At 32.4% G+C, this 17,365-nt stretch overlaps 3 protein-coding genes across 3 annotated transcripts; all 3 read left to right on the forward strand.

Annotated features, from left to right (window-relative positions):
* Positions 1 to 250: 250 nt before the first annotated feature.
* On the forward strand, positions 251 to 3,456 carry LOC125609262 (exocyst complex component EXO70H1-like). Its single transcript, XM_048780493.1, has one exon. The coding sequence runs from the start codon at positions 1,196 to 1,198 to the stop codon at positions 3,224 to 3,226; it is 2,031 nt and encodes a 676-aa protein (XP_048636450.1). The 5' UTR covers positions 251 to 1,195; the 3' UTR covers positions 3,227 to 3,456.
* An 8,525-nt stretch (positions 3,457 to 11,981) lies between these two features.
* On the forward strand, positions 11,982 to 14,243 carry LOC125609263 (exocyst complex component EXO70H1-like). Its single transcript, XM_048780494.1, has one exon. It carries the CDS (start codon positions 12,175 to 12,177, stop codon positions 14,203 to 14,205), a length of 2,031 nt encoding a protein of 676 aa, XP_048636451.1. The 5' UTR covers positions 11,982 to 12,174; the 3' UTR covers positions 14,206 to 14,243.
* A 1,218-nt stretch (positions 14,244 to 15,461) lies between these two features.
* Positions 15,462 to 17,085, forward strand: LOC106454654 (probable membrane-associated kinase regulator 4). The gene has a single exon (XM_013896762.3). It carries the CDS (start codon positions 16,011 to 16,013, stop codon positions 16,944 to 16,946), a length of 936 nt encoding a protein of 311 aa, XP_013752216.2. The 5' UTR covers positions 15,462 to 16,010; the 3' UTR covers positions 16,947 to 17,085.
* Positions 17,086 to 17,365: the final 280 nt, after the last annotated feature.

Here is a 17,365-nt window from a genome sequence, read left to right on the forward strand (position 1 = left end):
TAAAAAAAAACTTTTTTAGAGATATGTCGACCTCATAACTAAAGCTGACGTTGTCACCAACTCCTATACTTTGTTAAGACAATTAATCAAACACATATATTCGATCAATTTACATTTAGTCATTTATAGTTTTTATAGTATTTTCAAAACAACTTTATCTTGAAAAGTGACAAAACCTCAAATTTAAAATCTGGGAGAGTGATTTTCTACAAAAGAAGAAATTTGACTTTGAAATTTTTTACATTGTAATCTTTACTATTATAATTTTTTATATAACTATAAAACATACAATAGAAAATATTATAAACAATATTAATCATGAAATAGTATATTCTAGTACAAAATTAAATATAAAATTAATTATACCACAAATTTTAAATGAATTACATAATCATTTACTATAATTCTTTTCATTTTACTGATCATATATAATCAAATAGTGCATTTTGAAGTGATAAAATGAGTTTCTATTATTTTTATTTGTAGATTTCAAAGTAAGTTTGTTTAGTTCAATATTGTTTTGTATAATGTTTCGTTTTTATGTATTATATATCTTGTATTTTGCATAAGACATAATATCGTAAGGATTGAAATGATGACCAAAAAAATAAAGTTATTTGGAAAATATATAATTCAAAAGACTAACAAACCCTGAAACTTTAGAATAATAAAACTTAACTTTCAGTATGCAAACTTCTAAATTTAGTCTTAAAGTTGCTTTTAGAGTATATAAAACTTTATATTTACAGTCATGAGATGCTTTTACGTAAAGAATTATGAGAATTATACCTTTATACTTTTAATTATTCGTCCTAATTTCTTATATACATATCTATAAAGAAACTACATGAAAGTTACTCGTACGGAATATTACGTACCTTATACGTATAGAAGACGTAATCAAATATTTGTTTGGTCATCCAAACATTGAGAAGCCATCTCTATATAATGCTCAAAGACATTACATTGAATTATAAAACTTTATATTTTAACTCAAAAGATACTTTTACCAAAAGAATTATACCTTATATACTTTTGATTATTGGTTCAAATAATTTATATATATATCGATAAAAAACTACATGATTGTTACTCGTACGGAACATTTCAAAGCTTGCACGTATAGAGAAGCTAGTCAACTGTCTGTTTTGGTCATTGGTTTCACTCAAACATTGAGGAGCCATCTCTCTATATAATGTTCAATGACCTTTACAAAGACAGCCAAGATATTAAGAGTTACGTGACTCCATTAAACCTCAGCCAGTCAGCCATGGTGAAAATGGCTAAATCTGTTACTTTCTCAACCTCTTCTTCTGCGTCAAACCTTTCATCTCATCCTTCTTTCACTTCTCTTGCTTCTTTCAATTCTCTTCCTGCTTCTCCACTCAACCAGCACTTTTCTCAGTCCATGATGGAGGAAGCCTTAGAGTCTGCAGAGTCAATCATCAAGAAGTGGGATCCTAACTCACAGTCCTACAGGAAGATCATCTCTCTGTTCAGACACAGCAGAAAACAAGCCAAAGAATTCATCGGATGCGTCCGTGACTTACGCAGAGCCATGCACTTTCTTGTCTCTCAAGACTCCAAATCTGACAAGCTTGTGCTTGCCCAGAACCTGATGCAGATTGGTATGTCCATGCTGGAGAAAGAGTTCTTTCAGATACTGTCTTCTAACCGAGACCATCTTGATCCTGATTCTGCCTCTGGTCAGTCCACAATATCTAGCAATTCAGAGTTCGAAGTTTATATGGAATATGATGAGGATGATGATGATGATGATGATGAGCTTAAGAAGGCTGGTGAATCCATCTCACAGGTGGAGAAAGCCTCAGCTCTGGTGATGTCAGACTTAAAGGTCATAGCAGAGACCATGATCAGTTGTGGTTATGGTAAAGAGTGCATAAAAAGCTATAAGTTGATCAGAAAGTCTATTGTTGATGAAGGGCTACACTTGCTTGGGATTGAGAAGGTCAAGAACTCTCAGTTTCACAAAATGGACTGGGGAGTCCTCGAGGTTATGATCAAGAACTGGATCAAAGCTGCAAATATTGGAGTCACGACACTCTTCAAAGGAGAGAAGCTTCTCTGCGACCACGTCTTCTCTGCATCCCTTACAATAGGACAGTCTTGCTTTAACCAGATAGCAAAGGAAGCAGGTCTCAATCTCTTCACGTTGCCGGAGTTGGTAGCCCACAAGGAGAAGAAACAACACCACCATGAGAGGATCTTTAAGCTGATGGATCTCTATGCAGCTATCTCTGACCTTTGGCCAGACATAGAAATGATATTCAGCTTTGATTCGTTAGCTTCTGTGAAGACTCTTGTTCTATCAACGCTCAAGAAACTCAAGGACTCTATCCACACATGTCTCAAGGAGTTCGAGACGATGATACACAAGGATTCTTCTAAAGAACTTTCCCCTGAAGGAGGGGTTCACAAGCTGACTCGGACAACGATGAGTTTCATATCATCGTTGTCTGAATACAGCCGTGTGTTGTCTGAGATTCTCGCAGAGCATCCTCTTAAGACAAACACTCGCTTGCTAGAATCTTACTTCACGGCTCCTATCTTGGAAGATGAACACGTCAACAACCATGCCTGCTCGGTCCATATTGCTTGGCTCATACTGGTTTTCCTATGCAAGCTAGACACCAAAGCAGAGAGTTACAATGATGTGTCTCTCTCTTACATCTTCCTTGTGAACAACTTGCAGTTTGTGGTTGATACAGTTCGTTCAAGTCAACTCAAGAACCTCATAGGAGACGATTGGCTCACTAAGCACGAGGCAAAACTCAAAAGCTATGCTGAAAAGTACGAGAAAGCAGCTTGGACTAATGTTTTTCTATCATTACCTGCAAAAACAAGTGCCAAGCTATTACCGGAGGAGGCCACTACATGTTTCAAGAGGTTTCACGCAGCATTCGCAGGAGCATACTTGAAACAATCATCATGTGTTATAGTGGATGCTAAGCTTAGGGACGAGCTTAAGGTTTCTATAGCGAGGAAACTTGTACCGGAGTACAGAGAGTTTTACGAGAAGTACTTGCCAATGCTGAGGCAGGACAGAAACATAGAGATGTTGGTGAGTTTTAAGCCTGATAACTTGGAGAATTATCTCTCGGATCTTTTCCATGGAACACCAATGCTCGGTGGCTCTTCTCATTCTGCTGCTTCTGCTTCTTTGTCTTCTCCATCTTGTTTCTCAATAAGATGTGTAAAACACTAAAAGCTTGCAGTTAGAAGATCGTCTCAGAAAGAATATTGATGCATACAAGTTTCATGAATATTGATGCTCTTCCTTTCTTGTCACTATTTCTGTTAAACTAAATATCAGTAAACGCAGCATATGAGAGATATTATTGTGGGTTTTGGTTAAGTTACTGTGCTGGTATATTTTTCTGTCAATAAAACTAAAAATAATAATTTGGGCTTAATAAATTATTTGGATGAAAAGGACAAATTTTGAGAAATTAATAGCATCGTCCAAAAGTATCATGATGGTCATGCTTTCTATCTAGCAACACGGTCAGAGAAAGAGTCTGGCTTGTGCCATCCAAGGAGCTGGCCAGGTAAAACCCCTGAGATTTCCCTATAACTGCTGAGCCTAGCTCGTGGCTTTAGGTAAGCTCATCACATCTTATGTTTTGCGTCATCATGATTGTTTTCTTTATATGTTACAACTCAATAATGAACACATCATTAATGCTTCTTCGAAAACATTCATTTACTCTTTTATTTTAATTGAAAGATCTTGTAAATCAATGATTTTACAACTTATAATTCTACTGGTGTTTTATGATTTTACTTTCGTTATTTTAACTAGGTAAAGAACCAGTGCGATATCGCACGGAAACTCATTTTGTAAAAAAAAATACCATATTTTATATAATTGTTTCTTGAAGAAATACATGTGTTACGAAAACATCTTACATGTAATTATATTTTTTTATTATAAAATTACAATATGTCAATACCAATTAGTAATCGCACACACATTATATCTATGCATTTTAAAATTATTATCGTGAACTAATAAGTGTGTGACTAGTCTTGATGTTTGTTGCGAAGATTGTGTAGTATACAAAGTAATTGTTAGATATCTTGAAAATTTTTTTTTGAATTAAATGAAATGTTAAACTGCGTTATTATTTCCTAATAAAAATAAAAGAGAAAATGCATTATTGACAATATGAGTTTCCAAGTGAGATTTCTCTTGTTGTCTATTAATTACGGCACATACTGCAAATCTGCAATACAATCCAGTGGAAGGTTTTTTACGTGTACATTCAAACTTAAGAATTTTATTTTTCTGTAAACTTAATGCAAAAAAAAAATTGTTATTCTTGTAAATATGTATGTAAGTTACTTTGGATATGTACATAATAAAACTAGACTTGGTTTGCGTGATCATTAGACTTGTAAAGTTCGCTGCTTACTACCATATTATCGACGACATTTTCTCAGACCCGTTTACCGGGATGTTCACGCCGTATGTGTTTCTAGGATGTTATCTACTTTAGATTTTTTAATTTTATTGTTTAAAACTATCATTCAAAGTTGAGGATATACATATATATTTAAGCGAATGATTATAATAATTTATATGAACCATTACAGAAGTTATATGAACAATTGCAACTTTACAATTCAAACAATGCAGTTTATGGTAAAAACTATCGATGATAGCAACTTTTGGTAAAAACTATTTTATCTATTGCTTATGTCTTTTCAATCTTAAGATATATAGTATAGATAAAAGTTTAGATCATTTAATTTATAATACATATTTATAATTTTTTTTTACTTATTTACTAATAATAATATAATTCTTAAAATTTGTTACCAAATAACTGCATAGAACTTTTTTCACCATTTTATAATCAGTGAGATTATTGAAAATTTTACTTTGACAAATGCATGAACATCCACTATTTATAGATTTTAAAAATCTATTTGAATAGTCACAACTCTTCAATTTGAATAGTTGTATTCTTCTAATTTAAATATAATTATTTTGAAAAGACGCTTATAAGAATAGTCACAACTTTTTATCTTTTAAAAAATACTTATATGAATAGTCACAACTTTAGACAATATTTAGAAAAGACACAACCTTCTAACATTTTTGTAAAAGACACAACCTTTTAATTATATTTTTCAAAAGACACAACCTTTCAACATAAGTGAATTCACAACCTTTGGAATTAACTGGGATTGCTATTATTAGTTATTTTGAAAAGACAATTATATGAATAGTCACAAATTTTTATCTTTTAAAAGATACTTATATGAATAGTCACAACTTTAGACAATATTTAGAAAAGACACAACCTTCTAACATTTTTGTAAAAGACACAACCTTTTAATTATATTTTTCAAAAGACACAACCTTTCAACATAAGTGGATTCACAACCTTTGGAATTAATTGGGATTGCTATTATTAGTAGATGAATGGTTCCACATGGACAATTTTTACGACATAATTTTCTTTTCTCTATTTTCTCAGTCAAACATATTTGAAAAACCAAAAATACAACGAAGGATAAAGTTGCATGTGGGTATTTAGAGTTTCGTTTCTGTTATATTATATGTTGATTTGGTTCCACTGATTTGGTTTTCCATTCGATTTCGTCTGTAGAATAATTTAGGTACCATTGTTGTTAAAAAAAGAGCGGTTCCACGATTTTTTATAGGCACAAACATCTCAGATAATTTAGTCTTATGATTTACGGCCAAACTTGGCATTCATATATCCTATTTAGTGACTCTGAAAGAAATTTGTTTAAAGTTATAATTATTAGCAGTAAGCGGGATTTGAGTTACTAAGCAATCCAGATTTAGAGGCACCCCATTACATTCCATCATTTGGTCATGTAGATATGCGCTCATTATTTAAAGTGCAGAGACGAAACTAATATTATATGTTGTGGTTTCGGATAGGGAAATTCGAGTTTCTACCCGAACTTCTTGGTAATTCATAAAAAAAAATATCCGTAGAGAAGGTTTTTTGGAAATTATTATGATCTTCCCATAGATTCCAGATATCCAGGTTAATAAAAGCACTATCTACATGGTAAATGTCGAGTTATTGATCTTTGAACTCTCTTTTTAACGTATGATTAATTATGCTATTACAACGATGAGAAATATTACATAGATGATTTTACAGCCGACAATTTTACCGTTATATGAGAATGTACATTTAAATATTACATAGAGTTATTGATCTCTGAACTCAAGAATCACAAATTTAGTTTTTTTTTGTTTTTTTTTTGAAAAAAGGGCTTTTAATAATGACAAGAAAGGAAGAGTTATTGATCTCTGAAGAATCACACATTTAGTTTACAACTATTTGACTAAAATTAAAACTACCAAATAATTCATCATCTTTCTTTAGAGCCTCGGCCCATATAATATTAAAATCGGTCCAATAATAATGCTCACAATCAAACTCCAAGTTAATAAACCTAAAATCCGATCTCCTCATCATCTTCATATTTTTTATAGGGTTTTCTAGTATATGTTTATTCTATAAAAAAAAACACCACAAGAGTAAGGGAATTCGAAGACGCAATGGGTAAAGATTGGGAATACTCATTTTAATGAGAACTAGATTTCCACCCGCACAACCGTGCGGGTATATATTTTCACATTTATATATAGATATTTGTTTTACATAATTATTATATATTTTTAATGTTACTCATATATTAAAATGTTTGTATAATTATACCAAATATAATAATTTTATAGTTTTTATGCTGTAAATTAAAATCGTCACATATATATGTTGCTTATTATATATGTGTCTTATTGAATTTGCGTTTGATTACTAAACTAAAAATTTTAATGCGTGAAACAACATATATGAAAACAATTTTGTATTTAATTTATTATAATCATGATCCGTAATTCAAATCGCTAGATTTTTTTAGTAATTTTTTTAATGTTTATTAATTTTATATAATAAATTACTGTATATTAAAATGTTTAAGATAAGTTAAATTTTTATACATGTATTATATAGTTTACTAATAATAAACCGTTCTACCAACATATTATATTTTTAGCATAAATATTTTATATTTATGAAAATAAAATATGTTAACTTATCAATTTAAAATAATTTTATCATATTTTGTTCAATATAACATTTTTATTTTAAAATGATAGATATTATTATAAAATTGATAAAATAGGATATAATTTTATTCTTTTAGTAACATTTCATTACTAATTACAAAAGTAGTTAAAAATATTTATATTCAGATCTTATTATAATCTTTTTCAAGAGATTTGTTAGAATTTAAAAAAAAAAATTTAAAAAAAATTAAAAGATATAAAAGATATTATGATTAAAGTAGTTAAAAATATTATGTATATTAGCATTAGTTATATACATTTAATATAAAATTTAAATGATGATCCAAATAAAAATATCACTCATAAAAAAATCATGATTTTTATTTTATTAGAAAACAAATTTGAAAAAAATTAAAATTAAAATAAATATTTATTTCTAACAAAATCTTTTAAAATTATTAGTAAATGTATTTATGTAATTAATTAATTTCATTTTATTTAAATTTTCGTTTATAAACCAAAACTATATTCAATTTTAATTTCTAATTATATTTTATGATAATTTAAATTAAAACTAACTAATTTTTTAAAGTAAATTTAAAAAGATTCTAAGAAGATTTTAAAAAGATTTTGTTATAACATTTTAAATATATTCATTTGTATTTCAAATAAAAAGATAAAGATATTAAAAGATATAATAATGAACTTATGTTAAATATGATATTTTCTAGGAATGGTCCAAACTAAAAAAAAATCACACATGAAAAGAAGTCATGCCTTCTGTTTTAATATATAAGATATTTATTCACAAACGCATTATTGTTATCTTATATCATCGAAATAAAAATACTTGATTTGCTTGCAGTCGTTTTTAAACTGGAACCCCCCAAATGATCCAATATAGGATCGTTTTCTGTCGTTTGGGTTTGAGAGAATTCACTGGTTCTCTATCAACAAAACCAAAGTTTTTTTGCTTTGAAACTATGTGTACCAGTGCGAAAGTCTATATCCTTTGTTTCCTTTATTGGCTTCAAAAGTTCAAGATCACACGTCAAAGATTTGTGAATTGTTAATCAGATGGCGGCGTCATTCTCCCGAATACCATACTAGGCATGGGCAATCGGGTGACCATTCCGGTTAGGTTTGGATCTAATCGAGTTTAGAAATTTCAGCTCCATTCAAGTTTTATAAAAATTCGGCTCGGTCTCGCTTAGGTTTGGGTTTAGTAATACATCTTAAACCCGATTGAACCCATTTACTTATCGGGTTCGGATCTAATCAGGTTTTGGCTATCCACGTACCTATATTTTACCCAAAAGTACCTGTTTTAGAAATTTCTTCCTGCATTTTTTTCATGAAAAACATGTCAGACAAAGCAAAACACAAGACGTACCATACGAGCGAAACATATGCAATGGTTCTAAACATTACAAGTATAGTAGGTCAATGAAAGAAGAGACCATATACACGTTAATTACAAACAAAGTAGGTGTATATGTTTCCTTCCTTTTCCTATTTTAGTATACTGCATCTTCAGACTGAACTTCATGTTCTTTGCCAGCTCCATTGTTCTGTGAGGATGATGAATCCATCTGCAAAAAGTAAACCATAATATTCAGAGCCAAACAAAACACAATTACATAACATGATAACATAATGAATAAAGTAATACAATTTGAAAGAAACTTAGCACACGTAGCATCAAACAACTACCAATAATATTCTTTGAAAAGAAACTTAGCACACGTAGCATCAAACAACGACGATGCATAATGAATACAATTATATAGTAATATACTCTTTGAAAGTAACTTAAATCATTGTTCATCGCACGCATCTAACTAGCATCAAAGACGGATTTAAAAACGAAACAGAGACAAAACACTAACAAACCAGAAAACAACTACTCAGCACAGTATCCAAATAGGCAAATAGCATCAAACAACGAAGCATATATGGTGAAGAAAATAGTTTAAAACGTTCTGTAGAAGCATATTAAAAAAGTTTCAGCCCAAAAACATTTTTTTTAACGCTGATTTATTATGATATTACAATTATAAGAAAGATTACATAGACGATCTGACAACCGACAATACTACCTGTCTTATAAAGATCTACCCATTATACCAAAAGAAAAGATCCAATCAGTTATTGACAAAGATCCGAACCCGACCCAAACAGGTTTCGCGTGTTTTCGGGTTCGGATTATTTACCCCGGGCCTACGGCTATACCACTAGAAAACAACGATGTGACTACCACGTATAAAACTTGTAGACAAAAAAAAAACAGTTGTGCGTTGTCGTGTACAAGGTGTAAGAAAACAGGTATATACATGCGAGTGCGACTGATGTAAAAGTTGATAAACAGTCGTTAGCAACAGATCATCCAAATAATTTTTTTTTTGTTAACCGAGTATTCTGGCTCCACTGTGGTGGTTCAGACTAGAAACCAAAGTGAGCATGGACCCGAAGGTCACCAGGTGGCTCACCGTTTTACAGTTTTCGGTCTCGAATACTGCAGCACATATGTAAATTCCGCAGTGGCCAAGGCTCGAATCCAGGGACGGGCACTCCAGCTGGAGTTCCTATACCACTAGACCAAATTAACTTGGTTAAATCTAAATAATCTAGGAACGATCAAAATATGATTTGGTTTATATGGGTTTTAGATGACACTGACAGAAGAAAGATTAAACCTGAAAACTGTTTAGAGTTATCAATACAAGCTTTCAAAGATTGATGCACTTTCTTTCTTGTCACAACGATTGGTAGACTAATTATATATCATAAACGCAGCATATCATCGAGATTATCGTGAGTTTTGGTTAAGTAATATGCTTCTGTATTTTTATGTCAGTAAAACTACATATTAATCTGGGCTTAATAAATTATTTGGGAGAAAAGGACAAAATTTAAGATAATTTGACTTGGTCATTACTTGTTTTATACTTCTATTCAATAGTTGACTTTCTTCAAGTTCTTAACTTCTTCTGGTTCCGGTTTTCACTGAACTGATTCAACCATAAACATAAAGTAAGCACATGAAAACTAAGTATTATCGTCATCAGTAATAAATAATAGCAACAATTAAGACCGAGAGCTCAACGTGTCTCATGCATGTTCCAAGCTCGTTGAAACAACCTCTTTCCTAAATATAAACATGTGTTACAAAAAAAAAAAACATGTGTTGGGAGTTATGGTTGTTTCGTAACGGGTTACTCTTGGTACTCCGTACTCGTTTGACAAAACCAGACTACTTTTTTTGTGTGATCAACAAACCAAGCTAGTTTAGAAATAACATAACCGATGTTCAATCTCTCTATCGAAAGACCTCTAAATCGCTAACCGGTTTGACATAAATACGTGCAATAGCTTATTATTGCCTATTGCCATATTGCTGGTCTCTGATATGCTTGCCAGCGTTGATACAGAACTCGGGGCTACCTCTATACGTCATTGACTTTGATAAGTCATATACCCTATTTTCTGTAATTAAGCTCGTGTTCAAGATGTATGTGTATTTTGTATCTATATATATATATATATATATGCATTTTCAAACCTTCTGTATGATATTAACTCATTATTTATCAATATGTACACGTAAATACGTAATATCAGAGATCGTGCGTATCTTTGTACGGTTGGTCAAACGAATATGTTAATATTCTTGGATATATAGTAATGTGGCATGAAAAATGATCTGAAAGAGATAAATATACATAATATTATCTTTGGTTTCATTATTAACAAATTGAATTATGCAAGTTGTAGTTTCAATGTATTCACACAAGGGATCAACTTGTCCTTAGCATTTGGATTCATACAAAAAGAAACAATATAAATATTTAGTTCCATAGATTGACATATTGAAATTAATAAAGATATCATTATAAAAAAAAAACTTTTTTAGAGATATGTCGACCTCATAACTAAAGCTGACGTTGTCACCAACTCCTATACTTTGTTAAGACAATTAATCAAACCACATATATTCGATCAATTTACATTTAGTCATTTATAGTTTTTATAGTATTTTCAAAACAACTTTATCTTGAAAAGTGACAAAACCTCAAATTTAAAATCTGGGAGAGTGATTTTCTACAAAAGAAGAAATTTGACTTTGAAATTTTTTACATTGTAATCTTTACTATTATAATTTTTTATATAACTATAAAACATACAATAGAAAATATTATAAACAATATTAATCATGAAATAGTATATTCTAGTACAAAATTAAATATAAAATTAATTATACCACAAATTTTAAATGAATTACATAATCATTTACTATAATTCTTTTCATTTTACTGATCATATATAATCAAATAGTGCATTTTGAAGTGATAAAATGAGTTTCTATTATTTTTATTTGTAGATTTCAAAGTAAGTTTGTTTAGTTCAATATTGTTTTGTATAATGTTTCGTTTTTATGTATTATATATCTTGTATTTTGCATAAGACATAATATCGTAAGGATTGAAATGATGACCAAAAAAATAAAGTTATTTGGAAAATATATAATTCAAAAGACTAACAAACCCTGAAACTTTAGAATAATAAAACTTAACTTTCAGTATGCAAACTTCTAAATTTAGTCTTAAAGTTGCTTTTAGAGTATATAAAACTTTATATTTACAGTCATGAGATGCTTTTACGTAAAGAATTATGAGAATTATACCTTTATACTTTTAATTATTCGTCCTAATTTCTTATATACATATCTATAAAGAAACTACATGAAAGTTACTCGTACGGAATATTACGTACCTTATACGTATAGAAGACGTAATCAAATATTTGTTTTGTCATCCAAACATTGAGAAGCCATCTCTATATAATGCTCAAAGACATTACATTGAATTATAAAACTTTATATTTTAACTCAAAAGATACTTTTACCAAAAGAATTATACCTTATATACTTTTGATTATTGGTTCAAATAATTTATATATATATCGATAAAAAACTACATGATTGTTACTCGTACGGAACATTTCAAAGCTTGCACGTATAGAGAAGCTAGTCAACTGTCTGTTTTGGTCATTGGTTTCACTCAAACATTGAGGAGCCATCTCTCTATATAATGTTCAATGACCTTTACAAAGACAGCCAAGATATTAAGAGTTACGTGACTCCATTAAACCTCAGCCAGTCAGCCATGGTGAAAATGGCTAAATCTGTTACTTTCTCAACCTCTTCTTCTGCGTCAAACCTTTCATCTCATCCTTCTTTCACTTCTCTTGCTTCTTTCAATTCTCTTCCTGCTTCTCCACTCAACCAGCACTTTTCTCAGTCCATGATGGAGGAAGCCTTAGAGTCTGCAGAGTCAATCATCAAGAAGTGGGATCCTAACTCACAGTCCTACAGGAAGATCATCTCTCTGTTCAGACACAGCAGAAAACAAGCCAAAGAATTCATCGGATGCGTCCGTGACTTACGCAGAGCCATGCACTTTCTTGTCTCTCAAGACTCCAAATCTGACAAGCTTGTGCTTGCCCAGAACCTGATGCAGATTGGTATGTCCATGCTGGAGAAAGAGTTCTTTCAGATACTGTCTTCTAACCGAGACCATCTTGATCCTGATTCTGCCTCTGGTCAGTCCACAATATCTAGCAATTCAGAGTTCGAAGTTTATATGGAATATGATGAGGATGATGATGATGATGATGATGAGCTTAAGAAGGCTGGTGAATCCATCTCACAGGTGGAGAAAGCCTCAGCTCTGGTGATGTCAGACTTAAAGGTCATAGCAGAGACCATGATCAGTTGTGGTTATGGTAAAGAGTGCATAAAAAGCTATAAGTTGATCAGAAAGTCTATTGTTGATGAAGGGCTACACTTGCTTGGGATTGAGAAGGTCAAGAACTCTCAGTTTCACAAAATGGACTGGGGAGTCCTCGAGGTTATGATCAAGAACTGGATCAAAGCTGCAAATATTGGAGTCACGACACTCTTCAAAGGAGAGAAGCTTCTCTGCGACCACGTCTTCTCTGCATCCCTTACAATAGGACAGTCTTGCTTTAACCAGATAGCCAAGGAAGCAGGTCTCAATCTCTTCACGTTGCCTGAGCTCGTGGCCCACAAGGAGAAGAAACAACACCACCATGAGAGGATCTTTAAGCTGATGGATCTCTATGCAGCTATCTCTGACCTTTGGCCAGACATAGAAATGATATTTAGCTTTGATTCGTTAGCTTCTGTGAAGACTCTTGTTCTATCAACGCTCAAGAAACTCAAGGACTCTATCCACACGTGTCTCAAGGAGTTCGAGACGACGATACACAAGGATTCTTCTAAAGAACTTTCCCCTGAAGGAGGGGTTCACAAGCTGACTCGGACAACGATGAGTTTCATATCATCGTTGTCTGAATACAGCCGTGTGTTGTCTGAGATTCTCGCAGAGCATCCTCTTAAGACAAACACTCGCTTGCTAGAATCTTACTTCACGGCTCCTATCTTGGAAGATGAACACGTCAACAACCATGCCTGCTCGGTCCATATTGCTTGGCTCATACTGGTTTTCCTTTGCAAGCTAGACACCAAAGCAGAGAGTTACAATGATGTGTCTCTCTCTTACATCTTCCTTGTGAACAACTTGCAGTTTGTGGTTGATACAGTTCGTTCAAGTCAACTCAAGAACCTCATAGGAGACGATTGGGTCACCAAGCACGAGGCAAAACTCAAAAGCTATGCTGAAAAATACGAGAAAGCAGCTTGGACTAATGTTTTAGTATCATTACCTGGGAAGAAAAGTACCAAGCTATCACCAGAGGAGGCCACAACATGTTTTAAGAGGTTTCACTCAGCGTTCGCAGGAGCATACTTGAAACAATCATCATGTGTTATAGCGGATGCGAAGCTTAGGGACGAGCTTAAGGTCTCCATAGCAAGGAAACTTGTACCGGAGTACAGAGTTTTTTACGAGAAGTACTTGCCAATGCTGAGACAGGACAGAAACATAGAGATGTTGGTGTGTTTTAAGCCTGATAACTTGGAGAATTATCTCTCCGGCCTTTTCCATGGAACACCAATGCTCAGTGGCTCTTCTCATTCTGCTGCTTCTGCTTCTTTGTCTTCTCCATCTTGTTTCTCAATTAGATGTGTAAAACACTAAAGCTCACAGTTAGAACATTACCATTCTCACTTGAATGAATGTACAATCATGTTTGTTTGTGTTTCTGTATGTGTGTTTGATTGTTTTTAATAAAATATCTTCTTCTAAATGAAATCACCAGTCATATATTCTTGGAAAAAAAGATCCCACGTCGAAAGTTTCAATGAGACATGATTAATATATAAGAGATTTGAACCATTCCACGTACCGTCAATTAATTTTACAGTAAAAATTCATATAAGTTAACATGGTATCAGAACGGACCTACATCTTGCTTCATTAATTCAGCATGGATGTCCAAAGAATGCTCAATGCCATCTAAATAACTAGAAAATAACATTATCTCAAAATGTTTTGATAAATTTTATCGAGATTAATGGTTATATGAACCGTTATCTTGAAGAAGGATGTTGAAGAAAAAATATCTCACATTAATAGTTTCGATGGGACATAATAATATATAAGAGATTTAGGTTAGTTTACTTATTGCCAATTAGTTTTTAACTGGAAACCATAATACTTAACATAGGTTTTGACAGCTAATATATGTTGTTATATTGTAAATGCAAACGCATAAATTTAGTTTTTACGAGGACGATGAGTTAGAAAAGGCTGGTGGTTAGATAATCCATTTCCAAAAAGTTAAGAGTTAAATGTAATACTATGTTCACCAGTGGATATGGTGAAGAGTGCATAAAGAGTTATAAGTTGATGGAAATAGATGAAGGGTTACATTAGAGCGTTAGTTGGGAGAAAAGATGATTAGAGAAAACAATGTTTATTCAGTAATTACATATGATATGAGATTGGTTAAACCAGTATACTAAAACCGCAAAATGTAATTTATTGACAAAACAAAAAAAAACAATACCACAAGAACTATTTTGTAATGAATGATTAGTGACAACTATTTCAACAGTTAAGAAAGCAAAATTATTATTTATATTTTGTGCCGATGGCACTTAAAAGGTGGTGCACCGTGCAATTAAACCCATGAATCAAGTAAAATGTCTTAAACTTAAAGCACAGTGGGCTGTGACATTGCTAGTAACAAAAAGAAAACAATTCCACAATATACATTACATATCGGAAAAGGGATAAAATGTACCGTGTCTAAGATTTGAATATCTTTGATTTGTGACTGTGTTATCAATGTATCATACGGGTCAGGACATAATCATATTGTTGATCATATTTGGTTTAGTGTTGATGTATTTATTTATTGCTTGAGTAACCAATAAGACAGAAAGATATCAAACACGTGGGCTTCTACCAAGATTAATAACTGTCATCCTTGTCCAAATTAAAAGAAATCCAAATACACATTTAGAAACACAACAAGAAAAATAATTATCAGATATAGTATGTTATTAAACCAATACTTTTGTTTATTCTCGCTCTTTTGCATAGTTTAAGCTAGCTCTAATCACCATTAATGACGATGAACCCATTAACTTTCTAAAGCCAATCAAATAATTCTTCGAAAACCTGACCCACCTTATATTGAGTTCAAGTTTAAGTGGTGGTCCATGGAAGAAACTATTATTTTCGAATATATCTGAATTTATATATGTTATTCAAACTGAATATACATTGTTTATATTTAGTTCCTAATTTTTTTTATCATGTGTTTAAAGTAAAATAAAAAACAAACTTGGCCCACACTCCACAGTTGTGCCCTCTTTACCAAAACAGAAACCCTAACACTAACTCTCTCTTGCATATATAAAAACAAACCTCTTCCACTCTCTCTACTCATATCTCTAATCACTGAAACATAATACACACAAAATAAGCATTAACAAATGGCAGCTAATTTAGCCTTATGTGACAGTGATGTAGAAGAAGATTACATAGACATGGAAGTAACTTCTTTTACAAGCCTCGTCCACAAAACCCTCAGCAACAACAACAACAACCCTCGAGAGTTCGAGTTCCAAATGTCTCACCTTGGTCCTCTCCAGATAGACAAAACCACTTCTCCTGCTGACGAACTCTTCTACAAAGGCAAGCTTCTCCCACTCCACTTACCTCCACGTCTCCAAATGGTCCAGAATCTTCTAGAAGATTACACCTTTGACGACGATTTCTACAGCACACCTTTAACCACTCCGGTGACAAGCAACACACCGTTTGAGTCTTGCACCGTCTCTCCAGCAGAGTCTTGCCAAGTGAGTAAAGAGCTTAACCCTGAAGAGTACTTCCTCAACTATTCAGATTCATTAGAGGAGAAGAAATCTTGGGGCAAGAAACTGAAGTTGATCAAGCAGTTAAGTTTTGGAACGAAGATTAAAGCTTCGAAAGCTTATCTAAGATCCTTCTTTGGGAAATCAAGTTGTTCTGATGAGTCAAGAGTTGCTGACGAAGGATCTGTTTTGAGGTATTCACGAGTGCAGCCTCCTTTTGGACAAATCAAAACAGAGAAACCTAAAAAACAGAGTAATGGTTCTGTTTCTGGGAGCCATAGGAGTTCTTTTTCGGTTTCTATGAGGAGACAGCCTGCGAAGAGTTCGAACAACAAATCATCTACTAGTTCAGGGTTTCGCCCGTTGCAGTTTCTGAAGAGAAGTACGAGTTCGAGCTCAGAGATGGAGAATTCTGTTCAAGGAGCTATCTTGCATTGCAAGCAATCTCAGCAACAGAAGCAGTGTAGTGTTAATGAGGTTGGATTCTGTTCGTTGTCAGCTTCAAGAATCGTAGCGACGGATGATCAAGAACGGGTTCAGCTCTTCAGGGGTTAACTAAGGAATTAAATTGTACGTCAAGATGATGAGACGATAATAAGAGTCGAGTGATAGTGAAAACACTAGAGATTAGATTCCTTGTTATCTTCTGACTTTTTATCTGATTTTGCTTCTTTTATGTTATTTAATGAGATTTCATAAATTCATATTGCCATTTTCGTGTCTAAAAATAGATATGATTAGAAATCAGATATTTAGATTCAACTCAAATTACTAGTGTTTGAGGTTTTAGATTCAAATTAGATATGGTCGGAATGTAAACTAATGCAAATGTCTACTCTAACCGAGAGTTTCTTTTTATTGAGCTTTTAAACCGAGAGTATTATTTAAGACTATTTTATATTTTAAATGTAACTGTATATATACATATACAAAACCTTCAATTAGTTAAATCTTTGTTAAACTTAATTTCTTTC

Source organism: Brassica napus, chromosome A5 (genome assembly GCF_020379485.1).
Source record: "Brassica napus cultivar Da-Ae chromosome A5, Da-Ae, whole genome shotgun sequence".
Classification (NCBI taxonomy): domain Eukaryota; kingdom Viridiplantae; phylum Streptophyta; class Magnoliopsida; order Brassicales; family Brassicaceae; genus Brassica; species Brassica napus.